Source organism: Wyeomyia smithii, chromosome 2 (genome assembly GCF_029784165.1).
Source record: "Wyeomyia smithii strain HCP4-BCI-WySm-NY-G18 chromosome 2, ASM2978416v1, whole genome shotgun sequence".
In the NCBI taxonomy this organism is placed as follows: Eukaryota; Metazoa; Arthropoda; class Insecta; order Diptera; family Culicidae; genus Wyeomyia; species Wyeomyia smithii.
The window spans coordinates 101,188,895-101,212,048 of NC_073695.1; the positions used below are offsets into that span (position 1 = coordinate 101,188,895).

Consider the following 23,154-nt stretch of genomic DNA (forward strand, 5'->3'; position numbering starts at 1 on the left):
AGACTCTAAACTGGTTTTAAAATGTTTCTAGAATATTTCTAAACTGGGACAAAAATGATTCCAAATAGATTCTTTAATAATTCTAAAATGATTTTCAACAATTCTAATTCATATTTTCAGTTTTGTATTTCAAAGAAGGCAAAAATAAAAACATTGTGCTTTTAAATTGAAGAAAAAACTAAAATATGGATTCAAAAAATGATAAATTAGCACTAGAGCTTAGATATAGAAACTGCATCTCAGAGTACTAGAATTAATTTTAAACCCCCAAAGCGCAGTTTTCTTTCTAGTTCCACGATAGTCAGGCCTCAACCTTTATTTGTATGTTTTTTTGTATGTGATTATTTATTTTTACGAGCAACTTCAATTTATTTTCATGAACAACTCAAATTTCGCCACATTTCCTACGGGAAAATCGTTCGTATTTACTTGCATAATACTGTACCGCGAAGCAGTTCAATATCTAGCTATGCCAATTCTGAACAGTATTTCAAAATTACACCACGAGCGTTATAAATAGAAAAACTTTTTGCGGTAATGTTATTGTTTCGAAATATGCAATGAAGTTTTTTTTTGTTAATTTCCTTATAACTTGTACTATTCAACTCAGCAATAAAACCATGAGATCCTCGAATTTTTCTCGATCGCCCATCTTACCAAATTCGAATCCTAAAACTACCAAAGCACGAACCAGCTGGAAATGCAATTATCCCCGCCTAATTTCCCTCGATGCTCGCCCATGCTGACGATGATGAAGATGAACCAGAGGATAGGACAAAGCGACATAATCGAAATTGCACGAGCAATTTCTCAACGGCGCTCGCTCATCAGCAGCAAACAGAGTATAAGGACGGAAGTGAGCAAGGAAAAAGCGCCTCTGGTAGGCGATGTTGTTGTCGCCGTTGTCGTCGTCGCCGTCGTCGTGCTCCCAACCAACAACCGATCGGAATGGGGTTGGCTGGCAGAGGAGGGGACCCGTCGTTGGCCGTGAATATGATTCGGCTGTCGGTAAGAGCAGTATTGCGCGCTAGTATTGGTGCCCGGCGGCTGGTTTTGTTCCACTCGCCGCCGCTCTCTGGACGTGGGGGAATAATGGTTCTGTGCGAGATTCTATGCATGGGTTTCGCTTGCGCGCTCAAAGCGGTGTGTGAGACAGAACGGGGAAGTGATGTTTTCCTGCTCACGTTGTATTTAGCAGCCGTTCGAATCGGTGTTCGCAGTTTTGATCAGCAGAGGCAAGCAGAAGAAAGTGAGAATGTTTACATCTGAGCGATGACGGAACGGGAATAGTCTATCGGGTCTGTGAGGCGGAGTGGTTTGCAGTTTTCTGGAGCACTAATAGAAACTACTAATGGGCATTCACCTGTCAACTAGTGAGGATTACCTGCGTGCACATGGTTTTCAACTCCAGCGGACGGCAACATAGGAAGTGATTCGATGATTCGATGTGAAGGTTAATTATGAATTCAATGTCAGTTGATGTTACAACACACCACACTGTCGAGCTATTGCGCGAATATTTTTTCGGTGGTTTTGCGAGTGACAAGCATGTGTTAGTGCGCGTGTGAACACGGCGGCCCGTGTTTTGGCTAGACGGGGAGCGTGTGCCAGAGTTCTAAGCCGGCTGTGGTCTGTTGGCATTGGCACCAACCAGAGCGGTGTTGCGCTGTGTTTAGAATCAAGTGCTTTCGATGTGTGGCGTTGTGCCGTTCCATCCGTATTGATGATGGGATAGGGTGAACTTGTGATAAATCCAACCTGGCCGGTCGTGTGTTAGTGGTCATGGATCCCCAATCCACTAGTGAGTGTGCGTCTGTCTCGTTTGTGCAGTGAGAGTGAAGGAAAAAAGGCACAATTAAGAACGAGTGTAAGTGGCCTAAAGACCTATATTCGAGTGAAGTTTTGATTATTCCCGAAATTTTAGTGTAAATAAGACCCGATTTGGCGCGATTTCAACTCAGGATGATAGTAAAAGTGGCGTAGAGCGTTCAAAGTTCATCGTTTGATAATGAACTGCAAACCAGGGCCAGCAGGAGCGATAAATTCAGTCATTCTGGAATAAGTTGGTTTTTTTGCAACATTTTTGCAGGTTTCGAATTAGAAGAAATACAAACACAGCATTGTAAGCGCTTCTCTTCAAAAGTGTAGGGTAACAAAGTGCGTGTGTGTGTCAGTGCTCGTGTAAGCGAAGAATATCACCAGTAAGAATGAAATTTGCGATTATTGCGAATTTATAGGATTATTGCAGTTGTGTGTGTTATTCGCAAATTGTGCTTCCTGCTGCACCGTAACCTCCAGTTTCCCCATAGGACCCCGTTGCTGTACGATAGATTTTTGGCAGCATTCGAGAAGTGTTCTAAGCTTCGGTCCCATTGATTGCAGTTTTTCATTGCTCAATTGCGAAACCATGGCATTTCCGATGGAGGCGCCACCTCCAGTACGGTTGCCGTTTCAATTGTGGCTGTATTAGTGCATATATGCAACTGCGATGGACCAAATGCGGTACAACCATGAACCGGCAGCAGTCGTATGACATCAAGTTACTTTCACCCCCGCCCCATCCAACGGTTCAACCCGGAACAGAAGTAAATCCAATCGCCCCCCACCCGCTCTGCCTACTCAATGCGTCGCATTCAGCTGGAGCAGCAGTTTCACATTGCACTGTTGCTGGTGTAAAATTTTCCGAGCTATTTTCGGTCCATGTGCTCCGCTCGTTTGCACTTGTGCTCTTTCTTCGACCTTGAACTATATACTTGCATCCTGTGTATCTCGTTGTGTTTGCAGCTGCAGCTGCGTGTACATCTTCCTGTTGCATCCAGGGAAATTCGGTCGTAGCAGAAGAACCGCAGCAGCGCACTCAATTTCGGAAGCGACCTGCATGTGTGTGGTAGTGTATGTGTAAACCAGTTAGTGTCCTCACTGCAATCTGGACGATCTTGGAATGCGTTCCTACTGGCGGTGGCCAGCTTTTGAGAATCTCATTGTCATTCAGTCAAGTGTTACCTGAAGCGAAGCTGGGCTATTGTAAAAAGTGTCTCGCGTGCTCGAATCGTTAGTACAAAGATACAAAGTGTTCAACATCCCGATATCGTAGAGAACATCCCAATCTCCCGCGTGTGTGCCGCAAACAAAGTTCAAGCAGTGTGTGAAACGAATAAATTTTAATCCAAGCTCATAAGAATATAATATAGTGAAGTGGAAAATAAATTAAACAGGCAGAAAAAATGCATGAAGAAGCCTCATCAACGGCCAGTTCTTCGACGTCATCAAAGTCCACAAACACAGTCTATACTACTATCAATGGCGTAAATGGCGGGGACGTTGGAATTGGTGGGGGTGGGAATCACTACAACGGAAATCTCCTGATAACGACATCTCCGATTGACGATCCGGCACCTTCGTCTCTGTATGAACTGGTCAATCATCAGCCGCAATCACACCATCAAGTTCCGCTCCATAATCAGCAACTCCATCAGCAAGTGCTGACAACGTCTCAACCTATCCACTCTACGAAAATTATCATCACTAATAGTTCCCTAATTAGCACCACAACTAGTCCAATAGGGGTTAGACCTCTTCAACATCACACTATGCAGCAGCATGCCCCGTTGAACTCCTCCGGGAATGTAATCGTAACTTCTGGCACATCCGGAACTGTTTCTACTAGTAGTGCCGCTTCCTCTTCCTCTTCCTCGTCCTCTTCAGGAACAACCACTATCGTAATCAACACCGATGATGCTACATTCGAGCTTTCAAGTGTTCTGGAAGCCGAAGCTGGAACATCCGGTCTTCTGTCGGATGGTGGTTGTAATTCGGCAGTAGCCGCCGTAGCAGCTGCTGCCGCTCTCATCGATCTGCACCCATCTTCTTCATCCAGTATCGCTTCGCCGGTGCCTTCGACGTCTGCACCCGGAACGGGAGGCGGTGTGCACCTCCAGGAGCTTGGTGTAATGACATCGGCTTGCGGTACCACACTGTCTACCAACAACAACAATGGATCTTCAGCATCTTCATCTGCTTCACCAGAAGGAACCAACATTCTACTGCATGAGCCGATCGAGATCAAGATTCCGTCGGAGGGATCTGTTACCCAGGAATCCGATGGTGAGTAGAACACTGTTTTTATCTTTATATTCCCTGCTTGCAATGACCAACGTCGTAAATGTTCTGACCAATGGTGATAATTGTTCCTTTATAGCAGTTGTTGACTTTTTAATATCCGAAAGATGATAAAAACTAAAGCTAAGACTAGATTGTATCGTTAGCTTTACCAGAGATGAGGATTGTAACAAATTAGAGATAATTAGTACTTGTAACAAATAAGAAGTAATTAGTCTAAAGATTGCCGAACGCAAACACAAACCAGTCGTGAATAGTTCGACCAAGAAGAACGTTCGTACCGGCACAAAATATATAATAATTGTATTTCGATTATTTCTATCGAAATGGTTCGCTAGCTTTTGTCTTCGAAATGAATATTCAACGTGTATCTTACCAATAGGCCAAATAGTATAAGCGTGTTCTTCATTAAAAATAGAAACATACGTGAAACGCTATGATACAGCTTGGAATTGTGAGGTGAGTTACTCATGATTGAATGTTTCCTCAAGATAAATGTAAGAAATGACAAATAAATTGATTTTTTGTTAATAGATAGTATTTTAAATTAAAAATGTCTTGTTTACCTTGGTGGGATTTTCTCAATAAAATGCTTGTCCCCCCCCTTATACACATAATACGCAAAGCCACACTCAATCAAATAGTCGTCCGCGATTTGCATTTTTTCTGATGCACTGATGCACTGATTTACGATTTTATTCACCGAAGAACATTTGAAAACGGAATTGTCGAGCTTAGCACCCGTACCATTCAAAGTGTCTAACAGTGTGTTTTGGGTAGCTAGAAAATTGTGAAAATATATGCTGTTTTCGAGTAAAATTATCAATGCAGTAGTTCTTCCTCAGCTTTAGTATAATTGAAAAAAAAAACATTCTATGTTTGCAAAATATTTCTTCATGAAATGAAATAAAAATGGCTCCTAAAGGACCTGCATTGAGGCTTTTTTTAATTTCCTTTACAACCACAAAAGCGGTAGAGGATTGTAAATAAAAATTTTCGGATCTATTGATTTTTTCCATTACTTTGAATCAAACATTTTTAATTGTAATTGTATACTCCAGTTGAAACAAATATATAAAACTAAATTAACATATTTGAATTTCTATATCAACAACATCATATAAAGCACCATTCCGCCTGGCCCTAGACGTGGGGTTTACATTTTTTTCGTATTATAATTAGCCAGATCGATACCCCATGGAAGTGACTGAAACTGTTCGCGTGTTCCGTGATTCGCTCGAGGCCCGACATAATCCTAGCCGAAGCTTGTTTTCGCTTGTGTCCTGCTGACACTGCCCCCGAAACCATAACCTAAATAAATTGCTTGCAGTAGCTGAACTTGACACATGATGTCCCGATTCCGTGGCTACCTTTTAGCCTTCTATCCGGGCAATCGCGCCATCACAGTCCGTATTGACCTTCCTTGCACTCCCTCGCGCTTACTTTCCTCCTTTCGTAGTCAACTTAGTGACAGAGAGAGAGCAACACATACAACCATATTCTTCATTACTAGAGCACCAACACTGCCAACCGCCTGCTATTAGTATTCGTAAGCGTATATATATATACGCACCAGGAAGTTCAATTTGTTTTCCGAAAAAAAATCTTTAATCCCTTTCATACTATAGCTTCAGCACATCGTGTTATAAACACCATTCAACCCAGTCATTCGATTGTTTGGGATGAGGGTGGATGGAGGCGGCTGGTATCTAACATTCCTTGTAGCGCTTCAGCTGTCCTGCGTTGTGCATTAACTGTACCAGGCGGGCACTGCTTGTTACTAACCAAAACTAGGTCAACATTCTACCCTTCCCGCACGTCCGTACACTTCCTGACCTATCTCGACTCGGAACATGTTTTCCGTACCAAAGGGATTTTACTTAAACAGGCGACGCGCTTTGTGTCTCGAAGCATGCTTTTTACAATTTTATATTCTACTCTGACATAAAATCTCGTTCTGAGATAAATCAGCTATTTTGAGGGCGTGGTAAAAAATTACTATCTACGGTAGAAGAAAGTAGTTCAGGTTCAGGTCAACCATATTTGCCGGGCTCGTTTAGCACAGCTACTGCCGCAGAGGACAGAAACTTGACCTTAACTTGCACGATCGGACCAGATGGTGGCGGCGTTGGCGTGGTGGATTGTACCCATGCTGTGCTCTGTGGTTCGCCCAGTGCGCATGTCTTCCAGAACCAACACTCTGAATTGTTTGTACAACGTGAGCATTTCTTCCCGTTTGTCGCCTTAGAGCACTAGTCGCAAGCACCAAGTCCTGCTACAGGAATAGCCTCTCAGTGCATTCATGTTTTCGTTGTGCATGTAATTGTTACATCCTAGTTGATTTTGCGAATTTCCTGCTGGATGCAATGACGCTTAACGAGATGGGGAGAGATGAGATGGGATGCAATGCATGTTTGTACATAACGGCTGGAATGGGGGGAAGTAAACACAATAGGTTTTGAGCCCGTATACGGCTTTTCGGCACGATCTTGACCTGTTTCCCTGGGTGGAGGTGGGTAATTCCAGGATATGGAATTGGATCATGTGGTGCATGTATTTTGCGGGGTTCCAGTTACTTCAGTTTGGATGCATTCTAGGCATATAGCGATTTGTTAGAACGAAATTATTTTGCTCTAGTGGTGGAATTTTTGCTCAAGTAACGATGTTTATGGTTATTCGGGATATAATATACTATATGCTGGGAGTTGACATCTTGTATTTAGAAGTAAAAAATTTGCTCCACCGAAATTCCTATAAATTGTATAAAATTGTATAATATTTTTCAGACTTTCACCTATGCGAGAGCCATATTTTTCGAACTTCTAGACGATATTTTTCGGATTTCAAGTTGAATTTACCAGTTTTCGAGCAGTTACCGACATTTTTCAAGAACATGTGGCATATCTATTAGCAACAGTATTTAAACTATAAGATGGGCCTCAAACGTTTAAAGAAAAAAGAGAGAAATAGCAAATTCTACCTAAACATCACATGCTGTTTTAGAGCATTTGAAAAAAAAAACTATCGGAAAGGATCACTTGTCTGATAATTAGGTCAGTTTGATCATTGAAAAAAAATGGTGCTTGACAATAAAAAGTGTTGTGCTTTGTTATTTTTTTTTCAAAGCGGTAAATCCCTCCAAAAAAACTGTTGTTCCTTTCACTCGAAAAAGGAAATACATTCATTATTCCTAAACTGCGGCTGAAAAACACCAAAATTAAGCTATCCACCGAAGCAAAATATTCGGGAATCATACTAGAAACTAAACTGGAATGCTCAAATCGAGCAAACAATCACCAAGGCTTCAAACGCTCTATGGATATGTAGTAGAGCCATTGGAAAAAGCTGAGGTCTCAAAACCAGCATCATACAATGCATGTTTATAACAATAATCAGACCAAGAATAACCTACGCTCTATTATTTAGGTGGCTCAAAACGGTTAAAACATCAACTCAAGCTAAGCTTGATAAAATCCAAAGATTGGCCTGCGTATCAATTTGTGGAGCTATGAGAAGTACTTCATCAAAAGCCTTAGGTGCAATACTTTACCTTCTTCCACTACATCAGGTGGTTCAACTAGAAGCGAGAAAAAACGCTTTGAGGCTGAATCGGTAGGCTAATCTGAAAAAGGAGACCTAACAGGACACCTTATTATTTATTTATTTGACATTCCGTCATAATGACATGGCCTGATCCACAAAGTTTCTCCAATTCACTCGGTTATTACCTGCCGCTCTCCAATGCCTGGGACACCTTGAACTCTCTGCCAGATCTAGTTCCACCTGGTCTACCCATGTTGCCCGCTGCACCCCTGGTCGTCTTCTTCCAACCGGATTCGAGGCAAACACCATCTTCGCAGGGTAGTTGTCCGGCATTCTTGCATGCCCTGCCCAGCGTATCCGTCCAGCTCTAGCCACCTTCTGAATACTGGGTTCACCGTAGAGTTGCGCGAGCTCATTGTTCATTCTTCGCCTCCATATTCCGTTCTCCTGCACGCCGCCAAAGTCGTTCGAAAACTCCGAGCACTCGCAGGTCCTCCTCAAGCGAGTCCACGTTTTATGCCCGTAGAGAACAACCGGTCTTATGAACGTTTTGTACAGGTTACACTTCGTACGGAGGCTCAGTCTGCTCGACCGCAATTGCTTGAGGAGCCCATAGTAGGCACGATTTCCGCTGATAATACGCCTCCGGATCTCTCGGCTGGTATCATTGTTCTCAGTAACCAGTGAGCCAAGATAGACAAACTCATCGACTGCCTCGAACTCATCGCCGTGGATCGTAATGCTAGAGCCTAGGCGTTGTCGCTCGGCTTCGGTTCCGCCGGCTAGCGTATACTTCATTTTAGATGTATTTATCTGCAACCCAATCCTCGCTGCTTCCTGTTTTAGTATGGTGTACTGTTCTGCCACCGCTACAGTTGTTCTGCCGACAATGTCCATATCATCAGCAAAGCAAACGAATTGACTGGATTTGTTGAAAGTCGTACCCCGCGTGTTGATGTCCGCTCGATGAATTAGACCCTGTAGCGCAATGATAAAATAGCAGACAGGAAACCCATCACTAGGGTGCGGCTTATTTTCAAAAATGTTTGCGGGACTTGTTTTCCATGGCAAAAAGACCTCCTTGGGGTTCAATAAGCAACATATAAAAAATTGGTTGAATTCCCTTAAGAGAGGTGGCATAGAGGGCCTGAAGATCAAATTTGAAACGAAAGCAAGTTTTAAGCAAAATATATACAGTGTCGGACATAAGTAAAGCAACTTGCATACCTCAAGCAAACCAGGCAAAAAAATATAGATTTAAGCGACAATCATTGCTTTCGGTTTTGGATAATGTTTTTTTTTATTTACATTTTTTTTTTTTTTTTTTTTTTTTTAAGGGGGGATTTGTTAGTAGCTTAAGTATTTATGATAAATATTAGTAAATAATGAGTATGTGTGTCCAATCACAAATGGTGACTTCTCAACACTGTTAGAAATTTGTAATTTTAATTGTTAGGATCTGTTTGCTTTCGCAATTAGGACTTATCATTCGTAGGGATTTAAACCTACTTGTCAGAAAAGGGGAAGTAAACTTACAACTAACTTAATTGCTAACTTATTGGCTATAAAGAGAGCTTATCGTAGCAATTGAGGATTGCAACGATTTTTGTCGAAAATTGTTAATAATTTTATTTGACATAGCTTCTAATGGTTCAACACCAGTAAGTCTATGTAATTCGAGTGTACCAAACCAAGGAGGACGCTTCAAAATCATTTTCAGAATTTTATTCTGAATCCTTTGAAGCGTTTTCTTCCTTGTTGAACAGCAACTTGACCAGATCGGTACAGCATAAAGCATTGCTGGTCTAAAAATTTGTTTGTAAATCAAAAGTTTGTTCTTTAAACAAAGTTTAGAATTCCTGTTAATGAGAGGATATAAACATCTCGTATATTTGATGCACTTGGCTTGTATACTCTCAATGTGCTCTTTGAAAATAAGTTTTTTATCATAAATTAGTCCCAAGTACTTAACCTTGTCGGACCAACTTAAAATAACCCCATTCATCTTGACAACGTGATTATTGTTTGGCTTGAGGAAAGAAGCCCTAGGCTTATGCGGAAAAATTATCATTTGAGTTTTAGAAGCATTGGGAGAGATTTTCCACTTTTGCAAGTAGGAAGAAAAAATATCTAAACTTTTCTGCAATCGACTGCATATGACACGAAGACTTTTTCCTTTTACGGAAATGCTTGTGTCATCGCAGAACAATGACTTTGTGCATCCTGGAGGCAAATCAGGAAGATCTGAAGTGAATATGTTGTACAGGACTGGACCCAAGACTGAACCTTGAGGTACACCTGCTCTGACAGGAAATCTATCAGATTTTGAATTCTGATAGACAACCTGCAGAGTTCGATCAGTAAGATAATTTTTTAAAATTTTGATTAGGAAAATTGGAAAATTAAAAGTTTGCAATTTCGCAATCAAACCTTTATGCCAAACACTGTCGAATGCTTTTTCTATGTCTAAAAGAGCAGCTCCAGTGGAATAACCTTCAGATTTGTTAGCTCGTATCATATTAGTAACTCTGAGCAATTGATGAGTTGTGGAATGCCCATGGCGAAATCCAAACTGTTCATTTGCAAAAATTGAATTTTCGTTGATGTGTGACATCATTCTGTTAAGAATAATTCTCTCAAACAGTTTACTTATTGAAGAAAGCAAGCTGATTGGTCGATAACTTGAAACTTCAGCTGGGTTCTTATCCGGTTTTAAAATGGGAGTAATTTTTGCATTTCTCCATAATTTGGGAAAATATGCAATTTTGAAGCAGCAATTGAAAATTTTTACTAAAAATTCCATTGTGCTCTCAGGGAGATGTTTGATTAGTATATTAAAGATTCCATCGTCACCAGGTGCTTTCATATTTTTGAAATTTTTAATAATTGATTTAATCTCATTCAAGTTAGTTTCAATTATTTCTGCAGGTAAAAAATTCTGGGAAGAAATTAAATCAAATTGACGTGTGACTTCATTTTCAATTGGACTCACAAAATTCAAATTTGAGTTATGAACACTCTCAAACTGCTGAGCAAGTCTTTGAGCCTTTTGTTCATTGGATACTAGAAAACGTTCACCATCTTTTAAAACTGGAATAGGCTTTGAAGGTTTCTTAAGAATCTTCGACAGCTTCCAAAATGGTTTTGAATATGGTTTCAATTTTTCAACTTTAGTCTCAAAATTTTGATTTCTCAGAAGGGTAAATCTATGTTTAATCTCTTTCTGTAAATCTTTATAAATAGTTTTAAAAACAGGGTCACGAGAACGTTGATATTGACGTCTGCGGACATTTTTCAAACGAATTAGAATTTGAAGATTTTCGTCAATTATTGGTGAATCAAATTTCATTTGAGCCTTTGGAACAGAATAATTCCTGGCATCAACAATTGCACATTTTAATGCTTCCAAAGCGGAATCAATATTCACTTCGTTTTGCAAATCAAGCTCATTATTGAAATTTCTCTCAATATGAGTTTTGTATCTTTCCCAATTAGCCTTGTTATAATTAAAAACAGAGCTCATAGGGTTTAAAACTGATTCATGTGATAAAGAAAAAGTTATTGGAAGATGGTCAGAATCAAAGTCAGCATGTGTGATCAAATCACTACATACATGACTTTGATCTGTAAGCACCAAATCAATTGTTGAAGGGTTTCTTACAGAAGAAAAGCATGTAGGACTATTCGGAGACAAAATAGAATAGTATCCTGAAGAACAATCGTTGAATAAAATTTTGCCATTGGAATTACTTTGAGAATTATTCCATGAACGATGTTTAGCGTTAAAATCGCCGATTATGAAAGATTTCGAACGATTTCTGGTGAGTTTTTGTAAATCACCTTTAAAATAATTTTTGAGCTCGCGTGTGCATTGAAATGGTAAATATGCTGCGGCAATAAATAAATTCCCAAGTTCAGTTTGAACTTCAATTCCCAAAGTTTCAATAACTTTCGTCTCAAGATGGGGAAGAGCACGATGTTTGATTCGGCGATGAATAACAATTGCAACTCCACCGCCGGAACCCTGAATCCTATCATATCTATGAACCACGTAATTGGGATCATATTTTAATTTAATGTTAGGTTTCAAAAATGTTTCAGTAATAATTGCAATATGCACATTATTTACTGTTAAAAAGTTAAAAAGCTCATTCTCATTGGCCTTCAATGAGCGAGCATTCCAATTTAATATTTTAATTGTTTTATTTAAAATCATTGCTAAATTTTAAATTAGAAACAATTTTAATAGTAAAATTTGTGCCTATTTGAATGGCTTCAAACATTGATTTTGCCTGCAACATGGCGTTCATAAGATCGAACATTGCCTGTTGCAAAAAAGAAAGTTTACCTGCCGTAATAGGCCCCAGGCAGTTGACATTAGAAAAAATATTTTCGGCAGCAATATTAGCTGGAGTGATAGGTGTACAATTATTTTCTAGCCTGTTTTGCTTACCCAAATTAACGGTCATTTTCGAACTACCAACACTAGGCGGTATAATGTTCGAACTACCTGTAACCTGTGCTAAGTTAAACGGGTATGCAAAGGAGTAGGTAAACTATGCGTCACTGGTACGCTTGGAGAATTTTTTTTTGAAGTTGGTTTTAATTGAGAAATTGAATTTTGTTTACCTTGCCTTGCCTTAACAATTGCTAAACGGACTGGGCATTGATAAAAATTTGACATATGGTTGCCGTTACAATTCGCACAGCGAAAATTTTTACTCTCTGTCACAGGACATGTGTCCTTTTTGTGAGAAGAGTCTCCACAATTAAGACATTTTTGGTCCATGTTACAGAATTTGGAACCATGGCCATAACGTTGGCAAGTACGGCATTGGGTGATATGCTTTTCACCTCCGCCATACTTCCTATAAATTTCCCACTTTACACGCACATTATACAAAGCATGTGCTTTTTCAAAAAATTTTAAGTTGTTAACCTCATTGCGGTTAAAATGAATTAAATAATTAACAAGGGAAATTCCAGTTCTCTGACTGTTTTCGCCTCGTGATTTTTGTTTCATTAGAATTACTTGGGTAGGGGCTATGCCAAGTAATTCTGTTAAAGTAAGTTTGATCTCATCAACGGTTTGATCGTTGGTGAGACCTTTCAAGACAACCTTGAACGGCTTGGCGTTCTTGGTGTCATATGTAAAAAATTTGTACATCTTGTCAGTTAAATACTGAACAAGACGATCACGACCCTTTACTGAGTCGGCTAATAAGCGGCATTCACCTCTACGGCCAATTTGATAGGTAACTTTAACGTCAGAAACAAACGTTGAAAGTTCCTTTTTGAATATATTAAATTCAGAAGAAATAGTTACCACAATAGGTGGAACTTTCTCCTTTTTTAAAGATTTTATATTTTGTATAGTTTCGTTATTAATAACTTCCATTTCACCAGCTTCTTGCTCAGGCAAAATATCAAAAGGATTGTCACTACAGACACTCGATGTGTCAGAAAGAGATGCCTCTCTTTTCCTCCCCGCAGCGATGCGAGGTTTCTTTTTTCGTCCAGCCATTTCAGGAGATACGAAAAAAGTTAAAATAAATGTTAAATTCAAAAGTAGGTAGTCTTGAGAAAGACTGATGGGAAATAACTTTCAGGTAATCTTTAAAAGACACACTGACAAAACACAAACTTTGAAGCTATAGGCAGTCAAAGACCAGTCCACAAGCAACCGAAAAAACGTCTGATCTGTAGGACAGTTCAAGACGCACTGTTTTTTTTTTATTTACATCATTTCAGACTATAGTTGACTCCGTAAAACATTAATTTGTATTGTGTCGTGTCAAATAAATCTTGTGTGAACAAAAAAAAAAAAAAAATCATTTCAGAGAGGTTTTAAAATTTTAAAATTTTAAAATAACATGTAAATACAGAAGAAGTTGAAATGCGATAATTTTTGGAGCGACAAAAGATAGGAACTAAAAGGTATCAATTACAGTGTTATGAAAATGACTGCAAGACAATGACAGCAAATTTTCAACTGATCCGGCTCTCATTGTATTGCACAGCTCTCTCTGCTCCCCACACGTTCGGTAAACAGTCCGACAGCAACTGACGACAGCATACATGTAACTCCATACGGGCTATTATTTTTCATCTCGTTATGAATGTTGGTTCTTTCAAGCTGTCGTAAATGACAGCCAATAATCTTCTGACATTCTTCAGCACGAATCCGAGCGGGATGTCAGGTGATTATGATTCACGACAGTAAGGCCAATGTCATACTAAGGCGTATAATTAAGCGAAGCGTTGAGCGTATAAGAAGCGAAATAAATAGAAGCGTTGGGTAAAGCTTCCTATGACATAGTGGAGCGTCGTTACGCGCGTTCGCACATCTGTTGTGCTGTCATAATGACCAATTCTCGCTGAAACTAGGCCACTAGGTGCACAAGGTCTTTCAAATTTGATATCAATGCACATAGTTATTAGAAATAGAGAAAAAATGATAATGCCATTTTTGTTTGATTGAATTTGTTGACCCCTTGGTCACCAAGGGGCGAAACAGTTTTCAGAAAAGTTGAAATTTTAGCAATTCTTGATGTATTATTCGAGCTATATTGCTAAAATTCGTTATGTAAAGTACTACAAGTAGCACTCTTCTGTAAAGAGGAATGATAGGGCTTTCATTTTAAGTGATCAGAATTCAGGCCGCCATCTTGAATTTGGCCACCATCTTGGATTATATCAGAAAAATGCAATTTTGACCATGTTCGCAACTACCGATTTTCGATCTGAGACCAGCATTGGAAAGCTGAGAAAAAGTTCTATAAGATGCAAGAAAAAAATTAGGTGAGCATCAATCAATTGAACCTATTTTCCAAGCTGAGTTTTAAAATATTCAACGTACACCGCGCGATCAACGTAGTAACCTGTTTACTGAGACCAAGTGGATGCACATGTTATAACCCTACTAGCTCCATATATCATAATCGATCGATGCTACAACTAGTACGCCACTACTGTTTTTTTTTGAGTTTAGTGAGAATAATGAATACAACAACTAGCATGTTTGATACTAACAAAACGATAGGTTTTTTTATTACTGAGCATTTTCACAAAAAATGTCCCAGTTGTAATATTTTATTTAAATTGTGATTTTTAATTTGGCTGAAACTTTATATAGATGTTTCTATAAGCAAAAGATGTCATTTTGTGCTATTGGTTTAATTTTTTAGAACACGACTCATTTTTGAGAAGCTATTGAAAATGCTTTTTTGGGAAGGTTTTGATGACAAATATTTTACAAATATTTTTAGGGCCAGAACGGTTTGTTTGATCGGTATGACGTCTTCGATAAAGTTGTAGATAATAATTTGGTCTTTCCGAAAAAATATGAACTCCATACCTTTTTCTTTGGTTGCATTGTTTAAATAATCTTTTGTAGTCTTTATAAATAAAATAGATTTTTAAAAAACCAGCTCTTTTAGATAGGTATCGGCTATATTATCGTCAGGTTTTAACGATAACGTCCGGGGGTAAATGATGTCCCAGAGCGTTAATTTTTTGCATGATGGTTCTTCATAATGCAGAGCAGCTTTCCCCAAAAGATTAGTTCTCTATGTCTTCATTAACCCCCCGGACGATAATAGCTAAAACCTGACGATAACTTCACATTTTTCTATTATTTTTTTTTCAAAAAAAATATTTCAAAGTGTATATTTTATCGGAGAGACAAAAATATTATCTAAGACTTTATAGAAGACGTCATACCGATCAAACAAACCGTTCTGGCCCTAAAAATATTTGTAAACATCAATACCTTCCCAAAAAAGTATTTTCAATAGCTTCTCAAAAATGAGTCGTGCTCTAAAAAATTAAACCAATAGCACAAAATGACATCTATCGCCTATAGAAACATCTATACAAAGTTTAAGTAAAATTAAAAATGACAGCTTAAATTAAATATTAAAACTGGGACATTTTTTGTGGAAATGCTCAGTAAAAAAAACCTATCGCTTTGTTAGTATCAAACATGCTAGTTGTTGTATTCATTATTCTCACTAAACTCAAAAAAAAAAAAAAAAACAGTAGTGGCGTACTAGTTGTAGCATCGATCGATTATGATATATGGAGCTAGTAGGGTTATAACATGTGCATACTTTTGGTCTCAGTAGACAGGTTACTACGTTGATCGCGCGGTGTACGTTAAATATTTCAAAACTCAGCTTGGAAAATAGGTTCAATTGATAGGTTAACACTGATGGTCATCTAATTTTTTTCTTGCATCTTATTTTTCTCAGCTTTCCAATGCTGGTCTCAGATCGAAAATCGGTAGTTGCGAACACGGTCAAAATTGCATTCTTCTTATATAATCCAAGATGGCGGCCTAAATTCTGATTAGTTCAAATGAAAGCCCTATCATTCCTCTTTACAGAAAAGTGCTACTTGTAGTACTTTACATAACGAATTTTAGAAATATAGCTCAAATAATACATCAAGAGTTGCTAAAATTTCAACTTTTCTGAAAACTGTTTCGCCCCTTGGTGACCAAGGGGTCAACAAATTCAATCAAACAAAAATGGCATTATCATTTTTTCTCTATTTCTAATAACTATGTGCATTTATATCAAATTTGAAAGACCTTGTGCACCTAGTGGCCTAGTTTCAGCGAGAATTGCTCTAATCGTAGATATGCAGTACCGGTTTCGTTTGAAGTAAACATGGATTCGTCCGATGAAGAATTTTTTGCTTCTTCAAGCACGATGGCAAACAGAAAGATTTTTTGGTACACCCAATAAATTTACTAGCGTTTTATATTTAATACAAGCAATACAAGCATTTGACGTTCCTTAGTTTTCCTTTTCCCATTCTCTTCTTACCCTTCTGCTCTCTTTTCCGAGGAACAATCATGTCTATTGTATGAATATATTCGAGAACATGACGTGTTCACTTATACAGGCTCCATTTGCATTTCCTAATGATCACATATCCCGAGTTTGCCAGAGCATACACTAAAATTGCGAATATCTCAAAAACGGTTAAACTTAATGCAAAACGGATAAAATTTATGCCCCAAAGGATCACAAAAACAAGTGTTTACCTATATAGTTATATGTTTTGCTTAAAAATTGCTTTCGTTTCAAATTTGACCTTTAGGCCCTCTGCGCCACCTGTAGACCCTAAGGAAATTCAACCAATTTTTTATATTGCTTATTACACCCCAAGGAGGTCTTTCTGTCTGGGATAACGGGTCCCGCAAACATTTTAATAATAAGCCCACCCTAACCCATCACTTGTCGAGGCCCCCTGCGGGAACCAAATGCACCCGAAAATCCACCCAAAATCTGCACACAGCACTGTGTCCTATCCACCGTAGCCTTTATCAGTCTAATCAGCTTCCCCGGAAAGCCGTTTTCGTCCATGGCCTTCCATAGCTCTTTTCGGTCGATAGTGTCATATACGGCTTTGAAGTCGTGGTGGTGCGTGGGGGTTCTGTATTCTCGGCATTTCCTAAGGATCTGCCCTATGGTAAAGATCTGGTCCGTCGCAGACCGTCTATCCACGATGCCGGCCTGATAGCTTCCCAAAAATCTGTTGGCTAGGGGTGAGAGGCGGCGGAAAATGGTTTGGAAAAGCACTTTGTAGGCGGCATTCAGGACGGTGATCGCACGATAGTTCCCACAGTCCAATTTGTCGCCTTTCTTATAGATAGGGCAGATAATCCCATCCTTCAAGTCCTCCGATAGCTGTTCTGTATCCCAAATTCTTGCAATCAGCCGGTGCAAACAGGTGACCAGCTTCTCCGGGCTCATCTTAATAAGCTCCGCTCCGAGGCCATCCTTCCCAGCCGATTTATTGTTTTCCAGCTACTTGATGGCATCCTCAACTTACGTTTGTCGCACCGACGGGATAGCTTTCTCCGCCGCCATGGTCCTCTGCCTGGTGCTGCTTCCACCTTTCGGTCACCTCACGATCGTACGTCAGAATACTACCACCTTTATCCCGGCACATTTCGGCTCGCGGTACAAGGCCTCTGCGGAATGCGTTTTTGGTAGAACTTTCGCGTTTCCTGAGAATGATGCAGCTGTTCCAGTTCTGCAAATTCCTCCTGCTCCAGGCTGCGCTTCTTCTCCCGGAAATCTTCCGGTGCATCTTCTTCTGTCGGTGTCTTTCCACATTCTGACGAGTGACACTGCGCATCTTAGCTACCCGCGCAGCACTCTCCTCATCCATCACCCTCCTACATACGTCGTCGAACCACTCCTTCCGTTGGGTTCGTCCCACATGCCCGATGACGTTCTCCGCTACGCTGTTGATGGCTATTTTAATTGTGTTCCAACAGTCCTCGAGAGGACCTTCCTCCAGCTGGTCCTCTTCCGGAAGTGCAGCTTCGAGCGAGTGCGTGTAGTTTTCGGTGACGTTAGGTTGCTTCAGTCGCGCGAGAACTAACCAGAGCGGGCATCAGTACCGAATGTTGTTAACAACGGAGAGTTTTGGGCGCATCTTAACCACCACCAGGTCCGAGTCGACGTTAGCGCTCCTATAGAATCTGACATCGATGATGTCTGAGAAGTGCCGACAATTAATCAGAACGTGGTCGATTTGTGTTTCTAATTTGGTGGGTGTACTAGTGTAGGAGGTTGTGCTGGAGGCAGGTACTACGCACGGCCGTGTTCTTGAAGGCGGCAAAGTCGATGAGTCTTGGGCCCATTCCGTTGGTCAGCTGGTGCGCGCTGAACCCTTCAATCACCGGTTTGTATTACTCCTCCTGGTCGACCTGAGCGATGAACTCCCCGATGACGATCTTGATATCATGTTTTGGGCAGTTGTGTTACTCACGCTCTAACTGCGCGTAAAATTCATCCTTGTCGTCTTCGGTACTTCCAAGGTGAGGACTGTACACGTTTATGATACTTATGTTGAAGAACCGGCCCTTGATTCTCAACCTGCACATTCGAGGGCTGATTGACCACCACCCAATCACCCGTTTCCGCATCTCGCCCATCACTATAAAAGCTGTTCCCAGCTCATGTATGTTGCCGCAGCTCTGGTGGATGGCATGACCATCCCGGAACGTACGTACTGTTGAGCCCTTCCAGCACACCTTGTGCAGCGCTACGACGTCGAACCTGCAGGATTTCAATACTCCGGAGTTTCACGTCCCGAGTTTCCAATCGTTAGTCCGTTTTCGTCACATGGGTCTGTACTGATTGTTCCAGTCCGAATATCTTTGTTCCTCGTTCATTATTCGTGAGTGTTTTACAATGGCGGCTTGTAAGGCCTGCGCACCAACCCCTGTCTCTCCGGAGGAACATCGTGCGCAACACTGTTAAGAGTCCCATGTTGGCACGAGGACGGTTATCGGCCGACCCTAACCTGGAGTACAGACGCCGTTGTGAGCCGCTCCTAACATGGAAGACAGACGCCCGAAAACTCAAAAGAGCCCTTCTTCCCTGTCAGCATACGACCAAGTTCCCACCAGGGTTGGTTACCCGATTTTCCCTTGGTTGCTCGTATCCCAGTTGGCACCGCGTGGAGGTTGGATGGCTGGATAAGAGGCTAAGAACCACGTGTGGGGTATATTTTATTCCTGTAGTTGCACTTGGTACGATGGTACGCTTTATCCAGCTACTTACCAGCCAACAGGACACCTAAGAACTAGAGATGGGCGGGTATGGGTATTTTTACCCGATACCCGTACCCGATGGGTTCGGGTCGGGTTTCGGGTAACGCCAAAAAATATTTTTCGGGTACGGGTAATTTAAAAACCAAGGCTTCGGGTTCGGGTCGGGTACGGGTTTGAAAAATTCTCAACTGGTCGGGTACGGGTCGGGTACGGGTAATTTCATTTTCGTGCATTATGAGAATTTAATTATTAACTTTTCTAGCCTAGGTGTTTTAGCATAGTATTGGTCTGGGAGGGAGAAACGGATACGACGCAGCACAAAGTTGCATCGGTAACGGTATCATTGATTTCTATAGAAGAATGATTGCATTTTTCTTGACCGTGGACTTATTCGAAAAATACTTATTATGTAACTATAACTCCATCACAAGTAAAGCAAATAGTATGCTGGGCTTTGCTAAGCGGTTAAGCCACAATTTTCAAGACCCGTACACTATCGAACTATTGTATATTACATATGTTAGACCTATTGTAGAATATTGTAATCTCATATGGATCAGTCCAAAAACAATTCCTCCTTTACGCGCTTCGCAACTTGAATTCGACTGCATTTTCTCTGCCATCGTATGAAGCACGTTGCATGCTCATTAATCTGCAAGCACTTAAACAACGCCGCGAATTTGCAATGCTATTCTTCGTCAATGACATTATTTCAAATCGTATAGACTCATCTGTATTACTATCACAACTCAGCTTTAATACACCTTCACGGCATCTTAGAACGAGAAAACTTTTTTCAGAAAAAACATTGCAGAATTAATTATGCAAAAAATGGTCCCATAAATCGAATGATGAGTCAGTATAATCTACATTGTAAAACCATTGGCGTAACAATATCAAAAAAAAAAAAACAAATTAAAAACTGTCTGAAATACACTAGAAATATCGTACCGTAACAAGAACATTGTGAACACTATAAATAATAACTTTGATGAAATATTTATGTAGTCTACATTTGCTCGACGAAATAAATATACAATAAAAAAATAAAAAATTAACATCCACCAAGCAATGAAATTAAAAATATTTTCTGAAACATAATATTTCTGTCCTTTGGTAAGCTACGAGTTTTGAAAGTTTGCAGATTTTTTTAAAAGCATTTTTGTTGTTTAAACGTGTAAGCAATGTTTGCAAAACCTCCTACGTAATTATTACTCGGGTATAAAAAAAAGTCGTTTGGTAACAGTTTCGAACTATACACTTCATCACGGTTGAGTCTCCTGATTGCTACGATGTGCACATAAAACTCGTCGCTTAATTTAAACTCTACCAGACATGCATTTTTCACCCTTCTCCGTGTTGTGCTAGTAGGGTAAATTAACAAAATAGAAATTATCAGCAGTTTATATGAATCATACGTATGCATACAAAATAATTGAAATCCCTATTTAATTTTAATGGTGCTTCTTACGGGATTCACTTCACGGTGAAATATATTTCACTCTCACGCTCACTTCACTTTTTCAGACCTATTCCCGATTCCACCTCAAGTGAGGTGACAAAAATCACCTCCGTAGAGTGAGATTGATGGTGAAGTGAAATTGAGAATAGGACAAGTGAAATGAGATTGTTTCCCAGCTCAAAAATCTCTACGTCCCAGGAAGTGGTTTTTTCCTTTTTTTAGATAACACCCGATCTTGACGTGTTCTGCATTTCTAAAACATTCGGCATCAAAAAAAATGTTTTTTTTCTCGGTATCGCAAATTTCCTGAACTAGTTTGCACTTTTTTCATCGGGTAAAAAAATGATAATTTGACCGCTTTAAGGCACGGAACAAATTCTGATTTGTTTCGTTACTGAAGAAAAAATCCAATATTTACCATTAGATCACAAATCAATCAACTTTCAGACTTTTAGCATCTTCGTGGAATCATTTCACCGTTCAAAATGGTCGTGAAATAATTCCACGCGAAACGTCGCTTTTTCCGTTCTCACTTCACTGATATGACACCCATAATAACACAGATTCCGCGGCAGATGTCACTTTGCGACGTTTTTCTCACTTACGTGAGTCCCGTAATAGGATTTTGTTCACTTCACTCTGATTTCACCGTGAAGTGACTCCCGTAATAAGCACCAATATGAGGTAACTAACTGAACCCAAATTCTCCGTACACAGTTATGAATAGATATTTTGCTGCGTGATAGAAATGATCAAATTTTTCAACATCAGACGAGCGGACGTTCTCAGTGACAGATGCTACGCTGGATTCTGGGAGCACCAATACATCGCCTGGAACTCTGGTTCATTAACATTCGTTCACATGAACACTCGGGTCTAGTCCAACTCCGGCCATCATCTCGAGAAACCACATATGACAATCAGTGCATAAAATATGCGAGGTAATCAGGTATTTAGCAAAAAAATAAGGCCGTTACAAATTATATTTTCATTTTATGTCACTCCCCCCTTCAAAAATCTTGAATATTGGAAGGGGAAGAAAAAAAAGCTCAAACCGTTTTGTTCATTTTATTGGTTTTCCGACAGCATAAATGCTTTATTTAGTAACAAACAAGTCCAGTGACAGTGAGAGTGTCGTCAAAAGGCAAGCGAAATAGATATTAATAAAAATAAAGTGTTATTTTTCAACATTTATTTGAGTGCAAGTTATAACCGTCATAACTTGCACACAAACTTTGATCAAAGATATTAATTTTTTTTCGTCTCGGTGTTATTTATTTTTTGCCACCCCCTTTGCTAACTTTGATAACCTTGGACATAAAAAGAATTCGAAATTTGTATCAGCCTAAAATAAAATAAAAATCCTGGACGGGTCGGGTACGGGTCGGGCGGCAATTTCGGGATATTTTTCTTTCGGGTACGGGTTGGGTACGGGTAGTTGAAAACAATATTTTTCGGGTACGGGTATTTTAAACAAACCCGACTTCGGGTTCGGGTCGGATACGGGTTTGAAAATTCTCGATGAGTCGGGTACGGGTCGGGTACGGGTAACAAATTTCCCATACCCGACCATCTCTACTAAGAACACTAAAAGATTTCCAAATAAATAACCTAATAAAAAGCAACGGGGATTGGGTGGGATACAAACCCAACTTCGAAATTCCCTACATAATACAAGAGACAGAACGGGAAAATTGGGAACAAGGTGGGCTCAGAACTCGTGACCGCTCACCTAGCTTCTACACATACGATTCTAATTTAAATGGTTCCGCGAGAGCGGGATAAGCAGGGCCAGAAATATGCGAATGCCGAGTATTAATACAGCACAGATTGCGTATCTTCGGTAAGAAACATGTAGAACCTGCCGATATTTGGAGGGAAAGTCCCGGTGAGGTAATAAACTTCATAAAAAGTGCGTTGCCCAACTGGGATAAATGTGCAATGTAGCGAGGACATCAACTCGCCAAATAGTGATGAACATGCTCGTACGCACTTAGAGTGAATTAGGGCATACCACAATAGAATAGAAGAAATAGGGGAAGACATGGGTTTTCAAATAGGGGAGGAATACCAATTATGGCAATACCTAAGAAATGTACCAGTATGGCATGAACCAGTTATGGCCTATGAAGTTTAAATGGAGTATTGCCATAGCTGGTGCACTTGCCGTAACTGGCTCACCTAACCTCATTAAGTTAAGGGAACTGCATTTTTGCACACTTTCATGTACAATGTGGATCGTCATCTTTTGCATAGAGATCGAAAATGTAAATATCGATTTTTTTTATGCTCGTTAATATCATGATGCGATTTTCACAGCAGAGGGTATCTCCTCAATTCAGTTCCATCTGATGTAGGTTGTTTTTTTGTATCTATAATGAGATATTATTGACTTTAGAATAGTTTTCTACATTCTATGTGGCAGTAAGGAATTTTATTCTTGCTTTTCTCA

General features: G+C 39.9%; 1 protein-coding gene across 5 annotated transcripts in view; it reads left to right on the forward strand.

Annotated features, from left to right (window-relative positions):
- The first annotated feature begins 1,160 nt into the window (after positions 1 to 1,160).
- The window catches only part of LOC129725983 (nuclear hormone receptor FTZ-F1-like), a 341,425-nt gene continuing 319,431 nt past the window's right edge, over positions 1,161 to 23,154 (forward strand). The window contains exons 1-2 of one of the 5 annotated variants that reach the window (XM_055682489.1): positions 1,161 to 1,867; positions 2,090 to 4,104. In XM_055682489.1, coding sequence (XP_055538464.1) covers positions 3,225 to 4,104 — 880 coding nt within the window. In that variant the 5' untranslated portion in view covers positions 1,161 to 1,867; positions 2,090 to 3,224. Of the gene's footprint in view, positions 4,105 to 23,154 lie in introns of all 5 variants that reach the window. The other 4 variants (XM_055682490.1, XM_055682488.1, XM_055682492.1 and 1 more) reach the window with 4 other exon arrangements.